The sequence below is a fragment of the Camellia sinensis genome, chromosome 10, assembly GCF_055761805.1.
Source record: "Camellia sinensis isolate YWXY chromosome 10, ASM5576180v1, whole genome shotgun sequence".
NCBI lineage: Eukaryota > Viridiplantae > Streptophyta > Magnoliopsida > Ericales > Theaceae > Camellia > Camellia sinensis.
Genome location: NC_138970.1, coordinates 55,460,714 through 55,482,794, shown reverse-complemented (window position 1 = coordinate 55,482,794; position 22,081 = coordinate 55,460,714). Strand labels below are relative to the sequence as shown.

Here is a 22,081-nt window from a genome sequence, read left to right as displayed (position 1 = left end):
CAACTTTGGTGATGACGAACACGTGGCCTTCGGCACGAGTCAAGGTTCCTAAATTTCTCCATAAATAAAATGTTTAGGTGGTGACTCTGTATTTGGCAAAGCAGTTCAATTTTGGCATTATTTGATTTAAAATCGATTTTCCAAAAAGATTTGTCAGATTTGGACTCTTTGGTGTTTATCAGTTTCATATTGCACTTGTGAGACTTAATTCAGAACCACAGGAGTCCGAACTGTGAGGCCTTATTTTCAAACCTTTTCGAAAGGTGGAGAGCGAAAAAAGGTGAGTCCACAGTTTCTGGCGACTTTACTGGGGATTTATAGAACTTGACTCGAACTCATGATATGTTTTTTTTTATCTACACTTATGTATTTTTTTGCATTTGCATTTGTATTGGTGTGCCTAAGTCACAGTGTTTGCCATCTGTTATTCTTAAACGGTTTGTCGGAGGCTTGCTTGAAAAAGCTTGCCAAAAGGTTGACCGGTTGCGGACTCTGCCACGATAAGAACACAACCTTTGGATCTAGATTACCGTTATACCGTTTGATCCTCCTTTCACTTCTCAGTGTTAGGTGTAATTGGTATATTAGGTAGTCTTGCTGAGGTACCCTTTTTGACCAATCGGTCTAGTTGCATATCGAAAGCTGTAGAGACTGTTCCAACCTAGAATAGGTTGCTCACCCAAATTTAGGATTGTGTGAAATACTTTGCTTGAATAGTGAACCCTAGTTCCTGACGAAACTAGGACAGGGTAACCCTACCCCATCATAGGGGTGTTTTAGCTCTCACTTAATTGGTATGTGCTTTACAGTGAAATTGTAGAGGGATGTGCATATCAGTTGCCAAGTGGGTATCTGTTTTGGGGCAAAACTCAGTAAAGAGCACAGTCATTCGGCTATGATCATATCTGTTCTAGTGAAATTAGGGCTGAGGTGCTGTCTGTTTTCTCTTTTGCTAGATAGTCCTGGAACCATAGCTTTAGAAGGCTCCAGTATCTCCCAGGTACTATGGACTTGTATTGATAGACTTTGTTAGGTCAAAATTTGTTCAGAGGTAGCCAGAGTTTATCTCACTCTTCCTCGGGTACAAAATGGACGAGAGTCAGGCAAGATTCAGGTCCGGGAACGGTTATCTACTTCTTGCTCAGCACGAGTTCGAACGCCGATTCTAAATGGCACAATATCCTCCATCTAGTGTGAAAGAACTCATATAACACCTGCAATAGACAGTTAAGACACTGCAACAGGACGCAGTCCGTCAGGCTGAAGTCACGGCTTGTTAGGTTGAAGTGATAACCCATCTACAACAACAACAGCCACAGCCAGCCGCAGCTTCTAAATTTCATGCACCTCTCACGGGTAACCTGACACCTAGAGCCACTGCCCATACTGCTAATGTCCAAGAGACTTAGGGTAATCCGGCGGAGCCAATCCTAGCGCAGGCCTCTAAAGCTCCTGTCTATCAAGCCAAAACTCCGTTTGAATTTGAGGTTAACCTGACTGCACTTAAGGTCAATAAACTGGAGAAGTTATTCAAACAAGCACAATGAGTGCACTCCATCCCAGATTTAGAGGACGGGTATACTGAATCTGCAGTTACCTTACCAGAGTGGTTTAAAATGCCATATATCGACCGTTTCGATGGCTCTAGAGACCCAATGGTGCACCTCCGTCTGTTTTCTAATATCCTGAGGCCAATGGATTTGACCCCAGCCCAAAAGTTGTCTCTCTTCGGCCGAACCATGTCTAGGATAGCCGCAATCTGGTATGCGAAATTAGAGGACTTTATGAAGCAGAATTAGGAAGGGATAGCTGAGGCCCTTATTGCTCAATACTCCTACAACACACAGATTGAGGTCACAACTCATGATCTCGAAGCCACCCGCCAAGAGCTAAATGAGGGTTTCTCAGAGTTTGTGACGAGATAGAGAGCAAAGGCCTCGATAATGACTACAAGGCCTTCCAAAAAAGATCAGATCAAGATGATTATTCAGAATCTGCATGGCAAGTTGCTGTAGAAGATGATCGCTCTACCTCTGTTTACCTTTCCAAAGCTTCATGAAATAGGGGTTGAAATTGAGGATGCCATCAGACAAGGGGTCTTTGTGGAAGATAATGAGCCTTTGAAGAAGAATATTGTTCGCAGTTCCAATACTACTACTAATGGTAGCACAACTACGAAATGCTACTACTAATGGTTAGAGCGCTCCGACACATTTTCTATATAAAACGTAGTTTGATTTGCATCTTCATTCCATTATGGTATTTGTGTGTTTTGCACTGCTTGTGGTTTGATGATTTCGTTACATTATATATCATTTGCATGGTTTCGTGACATTGTATATCATTTACATTGTTTTGGTTTTGTTATGTATCATTTTACATTCTGCCCCTAAACTACGCTGGTTTGATTCCTTGCAAAGGGATACGTAGGCAACCTTCGGGTTCAACCAATTGCATCTGTATTTTGTTTGTTTGCCTAAGTCTTATGACCTTGTCAAAATAGGTCATCTCTGGGCTTTGACATTCACTCACGTCATTTCATGACTTCAAGCTTTGTTAAAGAGGGACAACTATAGACACCCTATTTTTGACCGCCCTTAAGACTTGGAGGCCTCTGATTGATTGCTCGAGGATGAAGGCTATGTTATGCAAAGGTTCGATTTCTTCGGCAAAAAGAGCTTCAAATCCCAACCTTACACCCCATGTTGGACCAAAACTATTTTGACCAAAATTATTTTAGACCTTAAAATCTTATCTTTCAAAATATTTTTGAAAATATTTCTACGATGTTCCAAAGCTTGCATTTCGTTAGATGTTGCACTTTTCGGTAAACCAAGCAAGGACAAAGCGGAAATAAATGAAAGAGAGGTGAACTCTTTGAAAAATATTTCAAAACACCTTATTTAGAGGTTTGGAGTTGAAGAAAATAAGAGTGGAGGGAAGAAACCTAGTTGGGGAAGAAGTTGGGCATGAACTGTTAAGAGAGAGTCTAGCAGCCCTCGCTAAATCAGGCCTATCCTTTTGTACACTTGGACTTTAGTTGTGAGGCCACTGCCATTGGAAAGTGGACTTTCGGGGCATCATTTTACACCCAAGAATCTCCTAAATCTGAGTCCGGATGAGAGAGGTATGGCTGTGTGAAGTTAGGCATCAATCCGATTAGGGCCAAAACTGAGCAGTCTTCACTAAAATAGGCATATTTTTTTTCACACTTGGAATTTTTATGTGAGGCTTCCACCACTGGAAAGAATACTTCCGGGGCTTCTATTTAGACTCAAGAATGGCCTGCAAAGGAGTCCAGATGAAGGAGATCTGCTTATTTGAAGTAGGGCCCAAAAAATAGATTTTCTGGCCAGCCATTGAATGAGGTTTGCCGGCCATGGATGAAGTTGGCCAGCCATGTGCCGGCTATTGATGATGTTTCCCTGCCATGGTTAAGGTTTGCCAGCCATTAATGAAGCTTGTCTGCCATTGGTGTCAAAAATCAGTTTTTGTGCAGAGCCTTTCCCTCCAGCTGTTTCACACTGCTCCAGCTGTCCTATATTGATATTTTTGACCTGAAGCCATATATTTCTATATATAGAGGACCTTCTCTATTGTTTTCAAGGTTGGAAAAATTTTAGAAGTCTCTTTCTCTAGATTTCTCTCTTTTTCTTGAACTTTTGTGCATATAAGTGTAGATACACTTCAAGTTTGCCTATCAACCCTAAGCCAAAGTTGCTTATCTTTGGGTTGAGGTTACTTGGGACCCTCTTTGAGCTCTAGAAGGTGGTCTTGGCTTGATTTATTCCCTTAATTGTGTCTTGGCTTCAAGAGATATAACACTCTCCTTTTAAGCTTGTTTTGCACAATTGTGTTCTTATCTCTTTCCGCTATTTTTGGATTGTTTTTGGCCTGTCTTTGGACTATAAAAACTCTATTTTTGTGGCCTAAAAGTGATGGTTTGAGGCCATTTTCAGTTAACGTGTCACGACCCAAACACGCCCCTATGGGTTTAGCACCGTAACCGGCCAGTAATCTGAGATTACCGAAGGCCTACTTAACAGTAAAACAATAATACAAAGTACAGGGTCTGGCGGAAGCCAAAACAGTAATAAAAGATGTCCAATGAGCTGTGACAGTCTGTATGCAAAAAGACTTTTTAAACATATACGCATTCGACCATAACAGTATATACATATATCATATGCAATCATTCAGGTTAGGGACCAAGTCCCTACCATAACAGTACAGTAATAGTCTATACAGTCGATACAAAACAGAGACAGAAAAGGGAGAATCTAAAACACCTCGAAGCAGCCTTAGCTTTGCAGCACTTGGAACCTCGCAGTGAGGCACATTGGTTGGCTTGACAAAAAGGGGGTTTAAACCCCACGCCGCTAGCTCCGATCCGGTGCCTGAACACCTACATATATAAATAAATAGTGTGCTAAAACCCAGTGATTAACATATGCGTAAAGAGGTTAAGAATGAATGTCCTTTCAATATTGAAAACAATCGTTTATCAGTATATCAGTCATTTAGTTTGTGGCTCATATTTCATGCCATAACAGTCATTCAGAAACTATAATAGTCATATGTGGTACATCCAATAGCAAAATAGTACAGTAGGTCTTAACAGACCGAGCAGTCAATGATGGCCATTATATCGGTAAACAGTAGTGGTTCCAAACATGGGAACCGACAGAGATCTTTGTAACAGTAGCAGTAACAGTAACAGTTCAGTAATAGTAAATTGCTATGGATGCCACGAATACAGTTCACAAATAGGACAAACATTCATTCAATAAACAGTGCCATTTCATAAAGCAGTACAGTCATTTGTTTAGAAAATAATCTCAATTGAACATATCTTTACAACATTGTTACTCACAGAGCACTGGGCTATAAGTAGCTAGAGCGTCCTCGGATGCCAACTCTATACAGTTACAGGACGAACACACACTAAGCTACATAGTTGGGAAATAATAACTTAATCCCTAATTTGCCTTAGTATGGTTCTACATCAATATCCTCACTAAGATGCCTTAAACTAGGCCTAGGAGTGCCTAGGATGGAATGAGGATGCAAAGATGTACTTAAAAACACTTTTTAGAATTTTCAGGAAACAGGGGTCTCGCTCGAGCGTGGCTTTCTACGCTCGAGCGGACATGCAGACAAAGGATCCCCGCTCGAGCGTGACTTTCCTCGCTCGAGCGGACTGCAAAAGTACTGGATGGGTGAAATTCACGCTCGACGGCCGCTCGACCCTCGCTCGAGCGTGAGATACAAGTCCTCGCTCGAGTGGACTGTAAACACATGCAAAGTGCTGGATACACGCATTTCACGCTCGAGCGCCACTTTCCTCGCTTGAGCGGACTACATGAACACAAGGCGTACGCTCGAGCGTGAGTCCAAAATCTGGAATTTCCAGATTTGAACCTCAAGCTCAAAACTCAACTTTAATGCACCAAAAACGATCCTTTTGGGCTAATTTTCTGGAATACACTTGTAAACTTATAATATGACATGTTTCAAAGATCAATTTGAGAAATCAAAGCCCAAATGTAGTTCAATTGAGCACAATTTTCATCCAAAGTTCAAAAACATAATTTAAATGTGACATGCAAATGCTCAACCAAATTCAAAGCTTCAATGCAAGCTCAATTGAGTCTAAACTTCCAAAAACATGATGAATTCATGTACTAGAACTATAATATGAACATGCATGTAACAATTTCCATGAACATAACCTCAAAACTTCCATATAAGGACATGCATGCATGGATTAAGCTTCAATTCAACATGTTAGAACCAATTCTAGACTTAGATCACTTATGACTCATGAACCATGCAAGAATCAGCTCAAATACACAAACAAGAAGATAAATTCTCTACCTTAGGTCTTCAATTCCAAGTCTAGAAGTTCAATTTGCCAATTCTCTCTTCAATTCTTCCAAGTTTTCCAAGCCAATTTGAGATGGAATCAAGCTTCCTCCTACTTTCTCTCTCTCTAGTCGGTTTGTCTCTCAAAATGGCTGAGCAAAAGGTATGTCTAAGTGTACTCAAGCCTCAAGGTGTTGGAGAAAGTGGCCCACTAAGCATGGCAATTTGGTGAATAAGTCCAACTCTTGTAAATTAGCATTATTAAATCCAATTTAAACATACCAAATCACATTTCAATTAAATATATCATAAAATTACATAAATTCTAGTCAACACATAACACTAATTATTTTCAGATTCGGTCGCCGATAAGGCTTTCAATTTGCAGTTTAAAACATAACATATGAACAGATCATTTAACAGTCAAACAGATAGACATGCATTTAAACTAACACACTCAATCAATTAGCTCAGAATTTCAATCAATTCAATTACTTATCATGATCGGTCTCAGTTTAGCAGTAATCAGTGGTGTTATCAGTAAACAGTAGTGGGGGTTGTCACAGTCTCCCCTCCATATAAAGAGTTTGGTCCTCCAAACTCGAATTACCTTCATTTTGAAAGAAAACAGGATTCAGTGGGAACAATTCAGGATATCTCTTCATCATATCATCTTCCCTTTCCCAAGTGGCATACACGCCACCATGGTTTTGCCAGTCAACTTTCACTAATGGAATTTCTTTGTTCCTTAACTTCTTGATCCGTCAGTTTACAATCTGAATAGGCCGTTCTTCATAGGTGTAGTCAGCACTTAGTACTACACGGGTAGGCTCAATCACATGGAAGGGATCCCGGAGGTAATCCCTTAACATTGAAATATTGAATAGGTTATGCATATGCTCCATTTCAGGAGGAAGCGCTACTTGATACGCCACCAGATTAATCTTTTCGATAATCTCATACGGTCCAACATATCGCGGCGCTAACTTGCCTTTAACCCCAAAACAGGTCTGCCCTTTCATCGGTGTCACTTTAACAAAAAAAATGATCACCTACTTCATATTCTCTGTCTCGGCTTCGGACATCCGCATAACTTTTCTGTCGGCTTTGTGCAGTTTTCAGTCTCTGTTGAATCAGTTTCACTTTTTCTGTAGTTTTTTGAACAATTTCGGGCCCAAGCAAAGGCCCATCTCTAACTTCTGCCCAGCAGATAGGAGATCGACATTTCCTGCCATACAAAGCCGCGAAAGGCGCCATACCAATGCTTGAATGAAAACTGTTTTTTAGGCGAATTCGGCCAACGATAAATGGCTTTCCCAATTTCCTTGGAAATCAAAAACACACATTCTCAGTAAATCCTCCAGAGTCTGGATGGTTTTTTCTGACTAGCCATCTGTTTGAGGATGGTACGCACTACTCAGTCTCAGTTCAGTACCCAATGCTGTCTGCAAACTTTGCCAAAATCTCGATGTAAACTTCGAGTCCCTATCAGAAACAATGGACATAGGCACTCCATGTAATCTAACAATCTCATCAATATAGATTACAGCCAATTTGTCCGCATTATAAATTATTTTGACAGGTAAGAAATGAGCAGATTTAGTCAGTCTATCAATAATAACCCAAATTGAATCCATACCTTTACTGGAGCGAGGTAAACCAACAATGAAATCCATAGTGATATGATCCCATTTCCACTCTGGTATCGATAAAGGTTGCAGTAAACCTGTGGGTCGTTGATGTTCGGCTTTGACTTGTTGGCAATGAAGACATTTCGACACAAAATCAGCAATTTCTTTCTTCATTCCTGGCCACAAGAAATTTAATTTCAAGTCTTGGTACATTTTCGTATTTCTTGGATGGATAGACAGTTTCGAATTGTGGCCCTCTTGCAGAATTCTTCTTTCAGTTCAGAATCGCTCGGTACACATAACCTTCCCTGAAATTTCAGTACATTATTTTCAAATTTGAAGCCCGGCCTCGGTTTAGACTCTCGTTCTTTGATGATCTTCTTCAAGAAGTCATCCTGTTGTTGTTTCTCTTTAATCTCTTCAATCAGTGCCGGTTGAGCAGAAATAGCGGCTATTGTTCCACCTTGTTCACGCAAAACAATCTCAATTTCAAGTCTTTCAAGGTCACATAGCAATTCTTTCTGCCCGGTGAGTAAACAGGCCAAATTTCCAATCGAGTTCCGACTTAGTGCATCAGCAACGGTGTTAGCTTTTCCTAGATGGTATAAAATTTGCAGGTCATAATCTTTTATCAGTTCTAACCATCTTCACTGCCTCATGTTCAGTAGGAATGGCAACGGGGCGGGGCGGGGCCGGGGATCACCCTCCCCGTCCCCGATCCCCGATGGCCAAAACTTTCCCGTCCCCAGCCCCAATCCCCGACGGGGAACCTGTCACAGTCCCCATCCCCGTCCCCAACGGGGATCGGGTTTCCCCGACCCCGAAAAGTCCCCAATCCAACTCTGTTTCAACATTCAACACCATCAACAGATAAAAAAAAAAGAAAAAGAATAACAGATCATAAAAAAAAACATATATGTTCCAACATTCAACACCATCAACTCTGTTTCAACATTCAACATCATCAACATAGATCAACAAAAAAAAAAATAACAGATCAAAAAAAAAAAATTACAGATCATCAACAGATAAAAAAAAAATTACAGACCATCAGATCTGAGCTGATGATGGCGGCAGAGGAGGATATCGACGGAGGAGGGCGGCGGTGGAGATCGGCGAAAGAGATCGGAGGTGGAGATCGACGATGTACTGCACTCCATCAGATCTACCGTGGCGACGGAGAAGGAGGTGGCAGTGGCCTAGAGGAGGCGGTGGTGGCTTGGAGGAGGCTCCTGCGTCTGTGCGTCTGTGTCTGTGTGAAGAGAAGAGAAGAGAGAGAGTAAGAGAAGAGATGAGAGAGAGCGAGTGTAAGAGAGTGTGAGATAGAGCAGAGAGCTATTCAATAGGGAGTTGAAATGTATATAATATAATATATAAATATAATATAATATATAAATATAATAGAGAGTGTGAGATAGAGCGTGTCAGAGAGTGTGACATATAGAATATATATATATATATATAAATCGGGGGGCTGACCGGGGCGGGGGGTGGGGCCGGGGCCGGGGATGAGATGTTTATCACCGTCCCCGGCCCGAATGTCACCGGGGATTTATTTTTGAATACCATCCCTGGCCCGTCGGGGGTATTTTTCAGGGAAAAACCACTCTTATTGGGGACGGGGGGTCGGGTCCCCGTCGGGCTGGGTTCAAATTGCCATCCCTAATGTTCAGTGCTTTCTGTGTGAAGAAGTATTTCAAACTCTTGTGGTCTGTATACACCTCACATGTTGCCCCATAAAGGTAGTGACGCCAAATTTTCAGTGCACACACTACTGCAGCAAGTTCTAAATCATGGGTCGGGTAGTTCTTTTCATGCGGTCTCAGTTGTCGGGAAACATATGTAATAACTTTACCATTTTGCATTAAAACACATCCCAAACCCTTATGAGAAGCATCACTATATACAGTATAACCATCCGTACCTGAGGGTAAGGTGAGAATCGGTGCAGTTACTAGTCGAGTTTTCAACTCTTGAAAAGCTGATTTCCTCTGGTCGGTCCAGTCAAATGATATCCCCTTCTGAGTCAGCTGTGTCAGTGGTAGGGCAATTTTGGAGAAATCTTTGACAAACCTTATGTAATACTTGGCTAAGCCTAGAAAACTTCGGACTTCGGTGACATTTGTAGGTCTAGGCCAACTCACTACTGCTTCAATTTTTTGTGGGTCAACTGTAATACCATCTTTACTGATCACATGTCCCAAAAACATCACACTGTCTAGCCAAAATTCACATTTAGTTAGTTTTGCATAAAGTTTCTGTTCTCTTAGGGTCTGTAGGGCAATGTTCAAATGACGTTCATGTTCTTCCGTGCTTTTGGAATAAATCAAAATGTCATCTATGAAAACAACTATAAATTCATCAAGGTATGGTTTGAAAATTATGTTCGTAAGGTCCATAAATGCAGCAGGTGCATTGGTAACTTCGAAAGGCATAACAAGAAATTCGTAATGTCCGTACCTCGTTCGAAAGACAGTCTTTTCAATGTCCCCTGTCTTGACTTTCAACTGGTGGTATCCAGATCTAAGGTCAATTTTAGAGAACACCTGGGCACCCTGTAACTGGTCAAACAAATCATCAATACGAGGCAATGGATATTTGTTTTTCACTGTTACCTTGTTCAATTCACGGTAGTCAATGCAGAGTCTCAGTGAGCTGTCTTTCTTTTTCACAAATAAAATTGGTGCGTCCCACGATGAAGTACTAGGCCTGATGAACTTCTTATCTAACAATTCCTGCAGCTGAACTTTCAGTTCTTTCAATTCAGTCGGTGCCATTCTGTACGGAGCTTTGGAAACTGGCTATGTACCCAGAATCATATCAATGGTGAACTCAATCTCCCTATCAATCAAATCCCCTGGTAGATCATCTGGGAAAACATCTGGGAATTCTTTGTCTATAGGAATACTGTTCACATTAGTTTTATCATCGGTAGGTACAGTCAATACAGAACATAGATACCCTTTACATCCCTTCATAATCAGTTTGAAAGCTTTCATGGATGAAATCAGATACCGGGGGGGGGGTACTACTCCAACTCCGTTAAACACAAATTCAGGCAGTCCGGGTGGACGAAAAACAACTTGTTTTGTTACACAGTCTATAGCAGCATGATATTTTGTTAACCAGTCCATTCCCAATATCACATCAAAGTGATCAATATTCAGAGGCAATAAATCAATAAACAGATGAACATCCCCAACAATAATTTCACATGCAGGGTACTTATAAGCACAAGTCATGGATCCCCCAACAGGTGAAGATATAGCTAACAGATAGTTCATGGGTTCCAATAGTCTATTCAATTTTCGCGAAAAAGCATGCGATACATATGAATGTGTAGACCCCGAATCAATCAAAACATATGCATTTTGAGCACAAATTGAGAGTATACCTGACACAACGGTCTTGGTATTCTGTACATCTCCCGGTACGAGTGCGAACACTCAGCCTTGTCTCATAGGCTCTTTTCCAGTCGCTTTGGGGTTGGGTTTCGGTGGAGCAGTTGATGCTGCGGTGCTTGGTACAGCTTTATTATTGCCTTGAGACGAGGAAGGGCAATCTTTCACCATGTGGCCTACCTTGCCACACTTGTAACAAGCACCAGAGAGTTTATAACAAACCCCCTTATGATTCTTACCACATTCGGAGTAGGGCGGTATAGAACAGTTTCCTTGACTAGAACTGGTTGTTGACCTTTTATTCTGGTTTTTGTTCAACGAATTATTCCGGCCTTTCTTAAACTTAAAACCCTGTCTCTTACCACGCCATTCAGACGCTGGTGTTTCAGTCTGTTTCAATGCTTCGATGTTCGACTCAGCCATTATTGCTCGATCAAGAACATCCACGTATTTTAGCAATTTCAAAACGTTGATTCTGTCAAGAATTTCTACATTAAGGCCGCCTTCAAACTTCCTGGCCTTTTTGTAATCAGTGTCAACCATGTGCGGTGCATATCTGGCGAGTTCAGTAAACTTTGACTCATACTCAGCCACGGACATGGTACCTTGTCTCAACTGTTCAAACTCGGTCACCTTGCAGTCTCTGACACACTGTGGGAAGTATTTCTCAAAGAAGGCTCCCTTAAACTGAGCCTAATCCATAGCAGTATTGGTGTCGCGGACCAGCATCCACCACCTTCTGGCCTCTTCTTACAAAGTAAAGGTGGCCAGTAGCACTTTGTGTGCTTCAGAACACAGAAACACTTCAAATAATTTTTCAGTTTCTAGCACCCACGCTTCAGCCTTCAATGGTTCAAGGCCTCCCTGAAATGATGGCGGTTTCATCTTACTGAACTTCTGTGTTAGAGCAATGATGTCATCATTCACATTCTGTTTCGGCTGTACCGAAGGAGGTGGAGGCTGTTGGTTCTGTTGTTGTAACCTCAAGGCCTCCGTTAACATTTCAACTGTTCTTTCTAGCCTTGCCATTCTGGCCTCAGATGATTCAGTTTCATCAGTAGTTCTTGCATTATCCATTTCAATATAGGCAATTATGACAATAATAAACATAGGTAGTTGCATACGTAAACACATTAACACGTATATTCATGTCATGGCTACACACACTTATCAATGCTCATGCGATGCTCTATTCACTTTTCCAGGACACCCTATCGCTCATTTGGACACGTGTGTGCGGTATAACTCGTGGTTTAGTATCGCTCTGATACCACTCTGTCACGACCCAAACCCGCCCCTATGGGTTTAGCACCGTAACCGGCCAGTAATCCGAGATTACCGAAGGCTTGTTTAACAGTAAAACAATAATACAGAGTATAGGGGCTGGCGGAAGCCAAAACAGTAATAAAAGATGTCCAATGAGCTGTGACAGTTTGTATACAAAAAGACTTTTTAAACATATACACATTCGACCATAACAGTATATACATATATCATATACAATCATTCAGGTTAGGGACCAAGTCCCTACCATAACAGTACAGTAATAGTCTATACAGTCGATACAAAACAGAGACAGAAAAGGGGGAATCTAAAACACCCCAAAGCAGCCTTAGCTTTGCAGCACTTGGAACCTCGCAATGAGGCACGTTGGTTGGCTTGACAAAAAGGGAGTTTAAACGCCACGTCCCTAGCTCCGATCCGGTGCCTGAACACCTACATATATAAATAAATAGTGAGCTAAAGCCCAGTGATTAATATATGCGTAAAGAGGTTAAGAATGAATGTCCTTTCAGTATTGAAAACAGTCGTTTATCAGTATATCAGTCATTCAGTTTGTGGCTCATATTTCATGCCATAACAGTCATTCAGAAACTATAATAGTCATATGTGGTACATCCAATAACAAAATAGTACGGTAGGTCTTAACAGACTGAGCAGTCAATGATGGCCATCGTATCGATAAACAGTAGTGGTTCCAAACATGGGAACCAATAGAGATCTTTGTAACAGTAGTAGTAACAGTTCAGTAATAGTAAATTGCTATGGATGCCACGAATACAGTTCACAAATAGGACAAACATTCATTCAATAAACAGTGTCATTTCATAAAGCAGTACAGTCATTTGTTCAGAAAATAATCTCAATTAAACATATCTTTACAACATTGTTACTCACAGAGCACTGGGCTATAAGTAGCTAGAGCGTCCTCGGATGCCAACCCTACACAGTTACAGGACGAACACACACTAAGCTACACAGTTGGGAAATAATAACTTAATCCCTAATTTGCCTCGGTGTGGTTCTACATCAATATCCTCACTTAGATGCCTTAAACTAGGCCTAGGAGTGCCTAGGATGGAATGAGGATGCAAAGATGTACTTAAAAACACTTTTCAGAATTTTCAGGAAACAGGGGTCTCGCTCGAGCGTGGCTTTCTACGCTCGAGCGGACATGTAGGCAAAGGATCTCCGCTCGAGCGTGACTTTCCTCGCTCGAGCGGACTGCAAAAGTACTGGATGGGTAAAATTCACGCTCGACGGGTGCTCGACCCTCGCTCGAGCGTGAGGCACAAGTCCTCGCTCGAGCGTGCACTCCCTCGCTCGAGCGGACTGTAAACACATGCAAAGTGCTGGATACACGCATTTCATGCTCGAGCGCCACTTTCCTCGCTCGAGCGGACTGCATGAACACAAGGCATACGCTCCAGCGTGGAGTTTCTCGCTCGAGCGTGAGTCCAAAATTTGGAATTTCCAGATTTGAACCTCAAGCTCAAAACTCAACCTTAATGCACCAAAAACGATCCTTTTGGGCTAATTTTCTGGAATACACTTGTAAACTTATAATATGACATGTTTCAAAGATCAATTTGAGAAATCAAAGCCCAAATGTAGTTCAATTGAGCACAATTTTCATCCAAAGTTCAAAAACATAATTTAAATGTGACATGCAAGTGCTCAACCAAATTCAAAGCTTCAATGCAAGCTCAATTGAGTCTAAACTTCCAAAAACATGATGAATTCATGTACTAGAACTATAATATGAACATGCATGTAACAATTTTCATGAACATAACCTCAAAACTTCCATATAAGGACATGCATGCATGGATTAAGCTTCAATTCAACATGTTAGAACCAATTCTAGATTTAGATCACTTATGACTCATGAACCATGCAAGAATCAGCTCAAATACACAAACAAGAAAATAAATTCTCTACTTTAGGTCTTCAATTCCAAGTCTAGAAGTTCAATTTGCCAATTCTCTCTTCAATTCTTCCAAGTTTTCCAAGCCAATTTGAGATGGAATCAAGCTTCCTCCTACTCTCTCTCTCTCTAGTTGGTTTGTCTCTCAAAATGGCTGAGCAAAAGGCATGTCTAAGTGTACTCAAGCCTCAAGGTGTTGGAGAAAGTGGCCCACTAAGCATGGCAATTTGGTGAATAAGTCCAACTCTTGTAAATTAGCATTATTAAATCCAATTTAAACATACCAAATCACATTTCAATTAAATATATCATAAAATTACATAAATTCTAGTCAACACATAACACTAATCATTTTTAGATCCGGTCGCCGATAAGGCCTTCAATTTACAGTTTAAAACATAACATATGAACAGATCATTTAACAGTCAAACAGATAGACATGCATTTAAACTAACACACTCAATCAATTAGCTCAAAATTTCATTCAATTCAATTACTTATCATGATCGGTCTCAGTTTAGCAGTAATCAGTGGTGTTATTAGTAAACAGTAGTGAGGGTTATCACATAAGGGGTGGTTCACCCTTCTTGCTTCTTTGCTTGTAAAGTTTTTGTGCCTTTGTTCATCACTTTCAAATCAACTTTTTTGGGTCTTTTAATCACTAAATTTCAGAGGTTTTTTAGTGGTAAAAATCTCATTTTGAAGTCCAAAATTGGAGGGGTTAGCCTCTCCTCCTTGTGTCTTGTTTGCATGCCTAGTTAGCTTCATATGTTAGCATGTTTTTCTAGCTTAACTTAGCATAAGTCCAGCATGCTTTAGCCTCTAAAATAGCCTACTTTAGGTCTGTTTTGGGCTGTTTGGTTCATTTGAACTTTGTTTTGTGTAGTTGTAGTGTAAGTCTTTGCACTAACTTGTTGTTTTAAGGCTTTAAACATCATTGGTGTGACTTGGTTGCATGTTTTTAGTGTTTTTATCACTCAATTTTAGCACCTAAATCTCTGCAATCTCCCTCTTTGCTTCACTCTTTCATTTGCTTTTGAGAGTTGTTTCAAGCTTGGGATCCTTTAAACTTGAGATTGAGGTTATGCTTAATGGTTTAATCCTCTTTGAGGGGTTCATTATCAAAGGCATGCTCTCTCTCTTGCCTTACACTATCCCTTGGTTGACACTTCCTTCACTTTAGAGGACACTCACCAATGGACAAATTAATTAAAGAATGATTTGGTAATTAAAATGTGTAAACAAAATTGACAAGTAAAAGTGACAAGATAAGCATGTCTTTATATTGCATTGCATGTGTTTAAATCGGACATTAATTTGAACACAAGGAAAATGGGGCATTTCATACTCAAAAGTGATGAAATGTGTCATTTTCCTAGGTCTCCATTGCCCTTGATCATGCATGATAGGGTGATGGACATTTTGAGTCTTGTTTTTGCATTTATTGAACTTGCACAATAAGTTTCACGAGCCATTATGCAATGAAATTGCTTGATTGGTGATTTTTTGAACCAAATCTTGTCCCTTCTTTGATTTCCCCATGAAAAGGAGAGACAAGGTATGCAGACAATCCTTGAAGAAACCTTATAGAGATCCTAACTTTTGGTGATTACATGTGTAACCCTAAGACTTTGGTTAATAGCATTTTAGCCTCTAGTTTCGTAAAAGTCTGCGAAGTGGCCCAATGAAGGATAATTTTCCTGTATATTATCATAATTAAATCATAGAACACGACTTTATAATCGAAAATACCCTAAAACTTGGTTTTTATTTATTTACCTCCTAGTTTATAAATTAATTCATACATTTTATTTTTATTTCTATTTTTTATTTTTGTTGTTCTTTCATTTATTATTTATTTGAATAGAATATTATTATTTATTTGAAAATGTACATAGGTGTTATAAATAATATTTTGATGGAAAATTGGTTGAAAATCAAAATAAAAAATATCTAGATATTTATTTCTTCCTTAGTCATTAAGCTAGGACCCAAACTTATTTCCTATAAATTGAGAGCCTTGTCTCAATTCCATACACACACATATATCAGCAGCCAAGGAGAGGGTGAGAGAAGGAGAGTGTGATTAGAGGGAGGTAGAGAAGAAGAAAAAAAAAAAGAAAAGGAAGAAAATGGTGCCTTCTTGAGTCAAGGTAAGAACACATCCCTTCCATGTCTTCTTCAATTCTTTCACCCATCTCATCATATTGTCTAGATGCCCCCTTGTGTTGCATATTAATGGTATAAAGGGTTTTTGATATCTATGAAAGTGTGGGTTTGATTTAGTGACTTTGCCTTACAAATTTGTCAAATTATGCACTGCTGCAACTTCTCTAATTTAAAAGAAATATCAAACATATTTATTTCTCAAATCTGAATTTAATGTAGGATATTTTGTGTGTTTATAGCTTTTGATAGTTTTATTAGCCCCTCCTTGTGTGATTTTAGGGCTTGGATATTGTGTTTAAAAATCTGGTCCTGAGTCTCTGAAAAACAGTTCACTTCTTTCAATTTTATAAAATTTCAAAAAAATCATCTCATGTTGGTTCTTCTATCAAAATTTAGAATTCTAAGTCCTTTTTCTAACAGAATTTATTTGGGTGAAAATCATCAGGTAGATTAAGAGGAAAGTTAGTTTTTCCAAAGGGTGAGAAATCTGGCTAGGTTTTCGAATATAGCTTGTAAATGAATTTCTAAAGGTGTTGTGCAAATTCTGAGAATTAGAACTGAAACTAGGTAGGTTGATTATTGTTTCTGTGAAATTTCAGCCCCTAATTTGACCTGGAAGTATTTTTACCAAAGCATTCTTGTTAGCCCTACAAAACTGAACAGTGCTGAAAATAGTGTTTTATTGTGTTATTTGTCTCTAAGTATTTCAAAGCGAGCCTAATGTTATTTGCTTGCCTTACCACACTTATGTATGACTATCATGGGTTATATTTCCTCTCTTATGTTTGTTTCATGCTCTTTTATATTACCGAATTACCGAATGTGACTAACTTTCTTAGCAAAAGATCTAATAAATGGGAAATGGAAAGGGGTTGGTAATGGGTGACGTTCACCCTTGTGTTTCAGAATGATGTACGTAATATACATGTCCATGGGATGAATTATGATGAGATTAAAACCAAATGAGTTAAGTCTTGCGCAAGCGGTTTAAGCGAGCCCCTAGGTTGACACGAATGTATTCAGATTCTATGCAGTGGTTTCAGGGTGTAAGCGACCCCTTTGGTATGGTATGTGCAGGGTGTAAGCGAGCCCTAGGCACGATTTAGTATGGTATGTGCAGGGTGTAAGTGAGCTTTAGGCATGATTTGGGTGTAAGCGAGCCCACTTGTTTGGCCGTCCCTTTTGAGGTCCATCAATGTCACTGAACGGTAAATAATCGGGAGGTGGCCATTGGTGGTAAGGTCTGCAAAGCAGCAAAAGGGGGAGTTCTGAATAGTCCGGTGTTCAATCCTTGTGGTTGGGTAGAAGGATCTCTGTGGGAGATTCTAGATATTTAGTCTAACTATTAATTCATAGAACTTTATTGTAATATTGTATGTTATGTTACCCAATTTGTTTTGTATATGGTTGATTGGTTGATAGAAAAAATGAGGGTGTGTGTTTTTACTGGACATTCCAAGCTCATGGCGTGTCATGCTAGTTGATAAAGTAGTTTACAATGCTGAAGGTTATTTCGAAGGTAAATAAGATGAAGTGTTGGAGCTGTGGTTCATATGAAGACTTAGACTAGTAGTTTTTTTTTTTTTCCTTTTGACTTTTGGTTTGACAATGTTTTGGTAATCCTGTAATGGAACATAAACGAACTATATGTGATATTAACTCTAGCTATATATGTATATTAAGATGTTTTGATTATCTATCCTACTTGTGTTGTATTATTGTACGTATTTAACGGCCCGGAAGTTGGGGAGTTACAAACCCCATTTTTGCTCTGTTTGTGCTCTGTTGCAGCATGGTGATCCAATGCATCAGTGGTCAGCAGTGCCTCATCCATGGCCGACAGTGCCTCATTTTTGGTTGGTAGTACATCCTTTTAGCTGGCAGATGGCCGGCAGTAACCATCTATTTTTTGGCAAGCCATTGGTGTAACCCTCAGCAAAGATTTGGTAAGTTGGAGCAGAAAGGTTCTGAAGTATACTCAACCCTGCAAACAAAGCCTTTCGAGAACAAAACGGAGGACTTTTCGGGATGAAAACAGAGTACATGCATCTTTCACTTCCCGAGGCGGAGTAGTGGCAGCATAGTTTAATGCTTTGCATGCTTAGCCAGTGTGCATTTGTTTTTATTAATTAGTTTAGTAGTTAATTAAAGTGTTGTAATAATTAGTGATTAACTTAGTTAGTTATTCATTTAGTTTGTAATAATTAGTCTAATTAGCTTAATTAGATTAGCTTAGCTTAGATTAGCTTAGCTCTTATTCATTCGGACCCACCTTCGCGAGAGCGTAATGTTGTAATAAGTGTGCGTGCGTGTGTATATGTCTTCCAACCCCACATCTTTTTTTCTTTTATTTAATCACTTTCGATGGTTAGATTAGGGACATATTTCAATTAGCATATCGCATGCTTGCATCCATTCATTTGTCTTGCATGCACCGAGGTTCGGCGCATCATTCAAATTGCATTGTTGTTTCAATACTTTATTTGAATACGTGTTTAACCGCATGTTATCAAATTGATCCATATGCCATATTAGTAGCCGAGCCTATTAATTACATTATTGCATACGTTGTATTAGACATTTTGTATAGTTAGGATCATGCATCTTTCTAACTAGTTTCTGTTTTGGCTTAAAGTACTCTGTAAGTTTTTATGCTTTAGTATACTTGCATGAATGTGATTGCCCTATTGCCATGATTAGCATGCTTGCCATGAGGCTATGTGCTTAAATGCCAAACCGCTTGAATGCCTGTAGGTGAAGGCTCGTTGTTTGAATTGGAACGATTTAATAAATGTGCGTTTTAAGTCCATTTTGTTATGACAAATCATGTTTTAAGCCCACTATGTTTGGTGGCAAATCTGCATCTTTAAGCCCACTTGAGATAGCAAATTCAAACCATTTTCGTAAACAAACATGAGTTGAGTTGTTCCAAATTAAGCAAACTAGTTTATACTTGCTTGTGCGCATCACATAGTAATGTTAGCTAATAACCGGAACAAGAGCACGTAATGTTTATAAAATATCATATCATGATTAGCAGAGGCCGATCTTATGATCGGGCGAGCAGGGGTGCTCAATTCAGGACTTTCCCCTCTTGTACCCAAGTTCCCAAGCCGAGACAACTTTGGTGACGACGAACACGTTGCCTTCGGCACGAGTTAGGGTTTCCTAAATTTCTCCAAAAATAAAATATTTAGGTGGCGACTTTGTATTTGGCAAAGTAGTCCAATTTTGGCATTATTTGATTTAAAATCGATTTTTCAAAAAGATTTGCCGAATTTGGACTCTTTGGTGTTTATCAGTTTCACATTGCACTTGTGAGACTAGATTCAGAACCTCGGGAGTCCGAATTATGAGGCCTTCTTTTCAAACCTTTTAGAAAGGCGGGGCGCAGAAAAAGGTGAGTCCACAACAGGGTTGGACGGGATTAGTTCTCAAAACATCAGGATGAACTGAGAGAGCTCAGTCGTGACTAAGAAGCTTGGTCGAGCCACGATGCGGAACCATCGATGAAACCGGGCAAGTAGCACGGGCGTGAGGTGACGACGTGGCGTTGCACTAAGTGTAACTCGGTGGGGAGTATTACGCGGTGCCTCGAGTCTGCACGGAGGAGATCTCACTGTCCGTACGTGCCAACCGTTTGACGGTTTCATTAGGTGGTGTTCAGTTGTATTAGCGCTAACACGTGGAGAATTGTAAAATGAGAGTAGGTTTATGCGTCCCAATAGGAATGAGCGCAAAAGGGCGCGCATAAACTATATAATCGAAGCTGCGTCTCCATACTCGGGTCTGGAACATCCACTAGTGAGAGCTCAACTACCACATTGTCTCATTTCTTTTCTCTCTCTCTAGGAGTGTGCTAACTTGATCGTTGGAGGGGTTTTCCGGCAGCACATCGCCGGGTAGCTCACCTTCCTTGTGTTCTCAGGTCGATCGGAGTAAAGTGCAGCGTGGTCACGAGGAGTACGAATAACGTCGAATATTTGGCTCCCATACAGTACTATTTGTTACCATTTCATACTATTTAAGTAGCTCTCCCATGGCAATTGCTGACACATTAGTGCTAAGGTCCTTGAAGAAATGAGTATTGCATTTGTGAGGTATCTAGATCCTTTCACTTGAGAGTTATGTGTTTATCTCTTTATATTCATTTTCAATTGCTAGGCATATCTTGTTCTTCACTCGATGAAGATCACCAGTTGAAACTTGTAAATATTTCTTGAGTTTTCCATGTGCACCTTCAGTCCTTGAAAAAACCCAATTCCCAAAATGAGCAAACTTTTCAATCCATGCATTCACAAACCGTTCATTAAATGGAAGCCATATCTTTTGAATGTAACATAAAACTTCTTTCTTCTCTTTATACAACAGCTCAAAAAACTTCCAAGCTTCCTCATATGTTGCTTCATCTTGAGAGTTTATAACTTGTCTCCAAGTACACAAAAATGTGCTCCAATCTTCTTGAACTTCAAAGTAAGACTTGCAATTCGCCAAAATACTTTTCTCAATGTGACACACATAAAAGATTCTTAGTTGTTGGAAAGACAACTTGTATGGCATTCATTAATGCCAATTCCCTATCAGATACAATGACAGAAGGATGGCCAATGGGACCCAATATCTTACTAAACATTTGTAAAGCCCAAACATAATCTTCTTCTCCCTCTTTATCCAAAATGTTGAAACTTGAAACACCAATTATGTCAAGAAGTGGCATCTTGTATTTGTTAGTCTTATAAGTGCAATCCATCACAAAAACATTCGAGTAATTCCTTGTCAACATGATTGAAGAAGGGTGTGCAAAAAAGAGATGTGTCAAATGTCCATCTTGATTATGTGCAACATTAAAAGTTAAATCACCTTGACGAAGTTCTTCAAACAATGCTTGTATTATAGTTCGCCCTGCCAAGTTATCCTTGTGAAGTTTAGCCTTCATATTGTATATAGTCCTTGATACCGCTTGAAGCTTCGGATTCTTTTGTCTAAGTGAAGAAAGAATTTGGGGCGATGGTATCCCCGATCTAGTCATTTCTTCAATGCTCAAAACTCCTTCTCTGGATAAACGACGACAATAAGGATGTCCGGACATGTCACTAGAAGGCTTATGATTATGTGAGCTATTTTTTACTTCAAGCACCCAAAACCCATCACTTTGTCTCTTACTTTGAATTTCAAAGGGACAATTAATAAGGTGAGTAGCCATTTGCCTTTGTCGATGCTCCATAGGAACATGCGACTTATTTCGGTAACAACCACCTCTATCACAACCAATGGTCACATATCTATCTTTTTTGGAGTTTTTAAAAGATATTGCATACCTTTGCATTGAGAAAAATTCTTGGATGATATCAAGGAGCTCTTTACGAGATCGAAATTTCCAACCAATATTTTCAAGTATCTCATTTTGCCCATTTTCTTCCCTTCCCTGACTTTGTATGTTTATTCCACCTTGTTCAATTTGATCATTTAACCTTTCATTGACACACTCAATTGATTGTTCAATATTCATTGTTCTTCCTTACGAGATCTACATTATACAGAAATACACAACCAATTGTCACATATTCATGTTATAAAATTGATTAAAAATAATTCTATAAATAAATAACTAAAAATCAACTATTTATGATATGTTTGGTTTATTATAATGAAATGAAAAAGATAATGATCATCAATATTCATTCCTACGTTTGGTTAACTAAAAAAAATAGAAAATACATTATACAAATGAAATCATCATTCACAATTGAAAGGGAATAGTCACTTCATAAGGATGCTAAAGAATGATAATTCCATTTCAATTCACC

General features: G+C 39.5%; 1 protein-coding gene across 1 annotated transcript; it reads right to left on the bottom strand.

Moving 5' to 3' along the window:
* Positions 1-20,778: 20,778 nt before the first annotated feature.
* Positions 20,779-21,783, bottom strand: LOC114321685 (protein FAR1-RELATED SEQUENCE 5-like). Its single transcript, XM_028268891.2, has one exon. The coding sequence runs from the start codon at positions 21,781-21,783 to the stop codon at positions 20,779-20,781; it is 1,005 nt and encodes a 334-aa protein (XP_028124692.2).
* Positions 21,784-22,081: the final 298 nt, after the last annotated feature.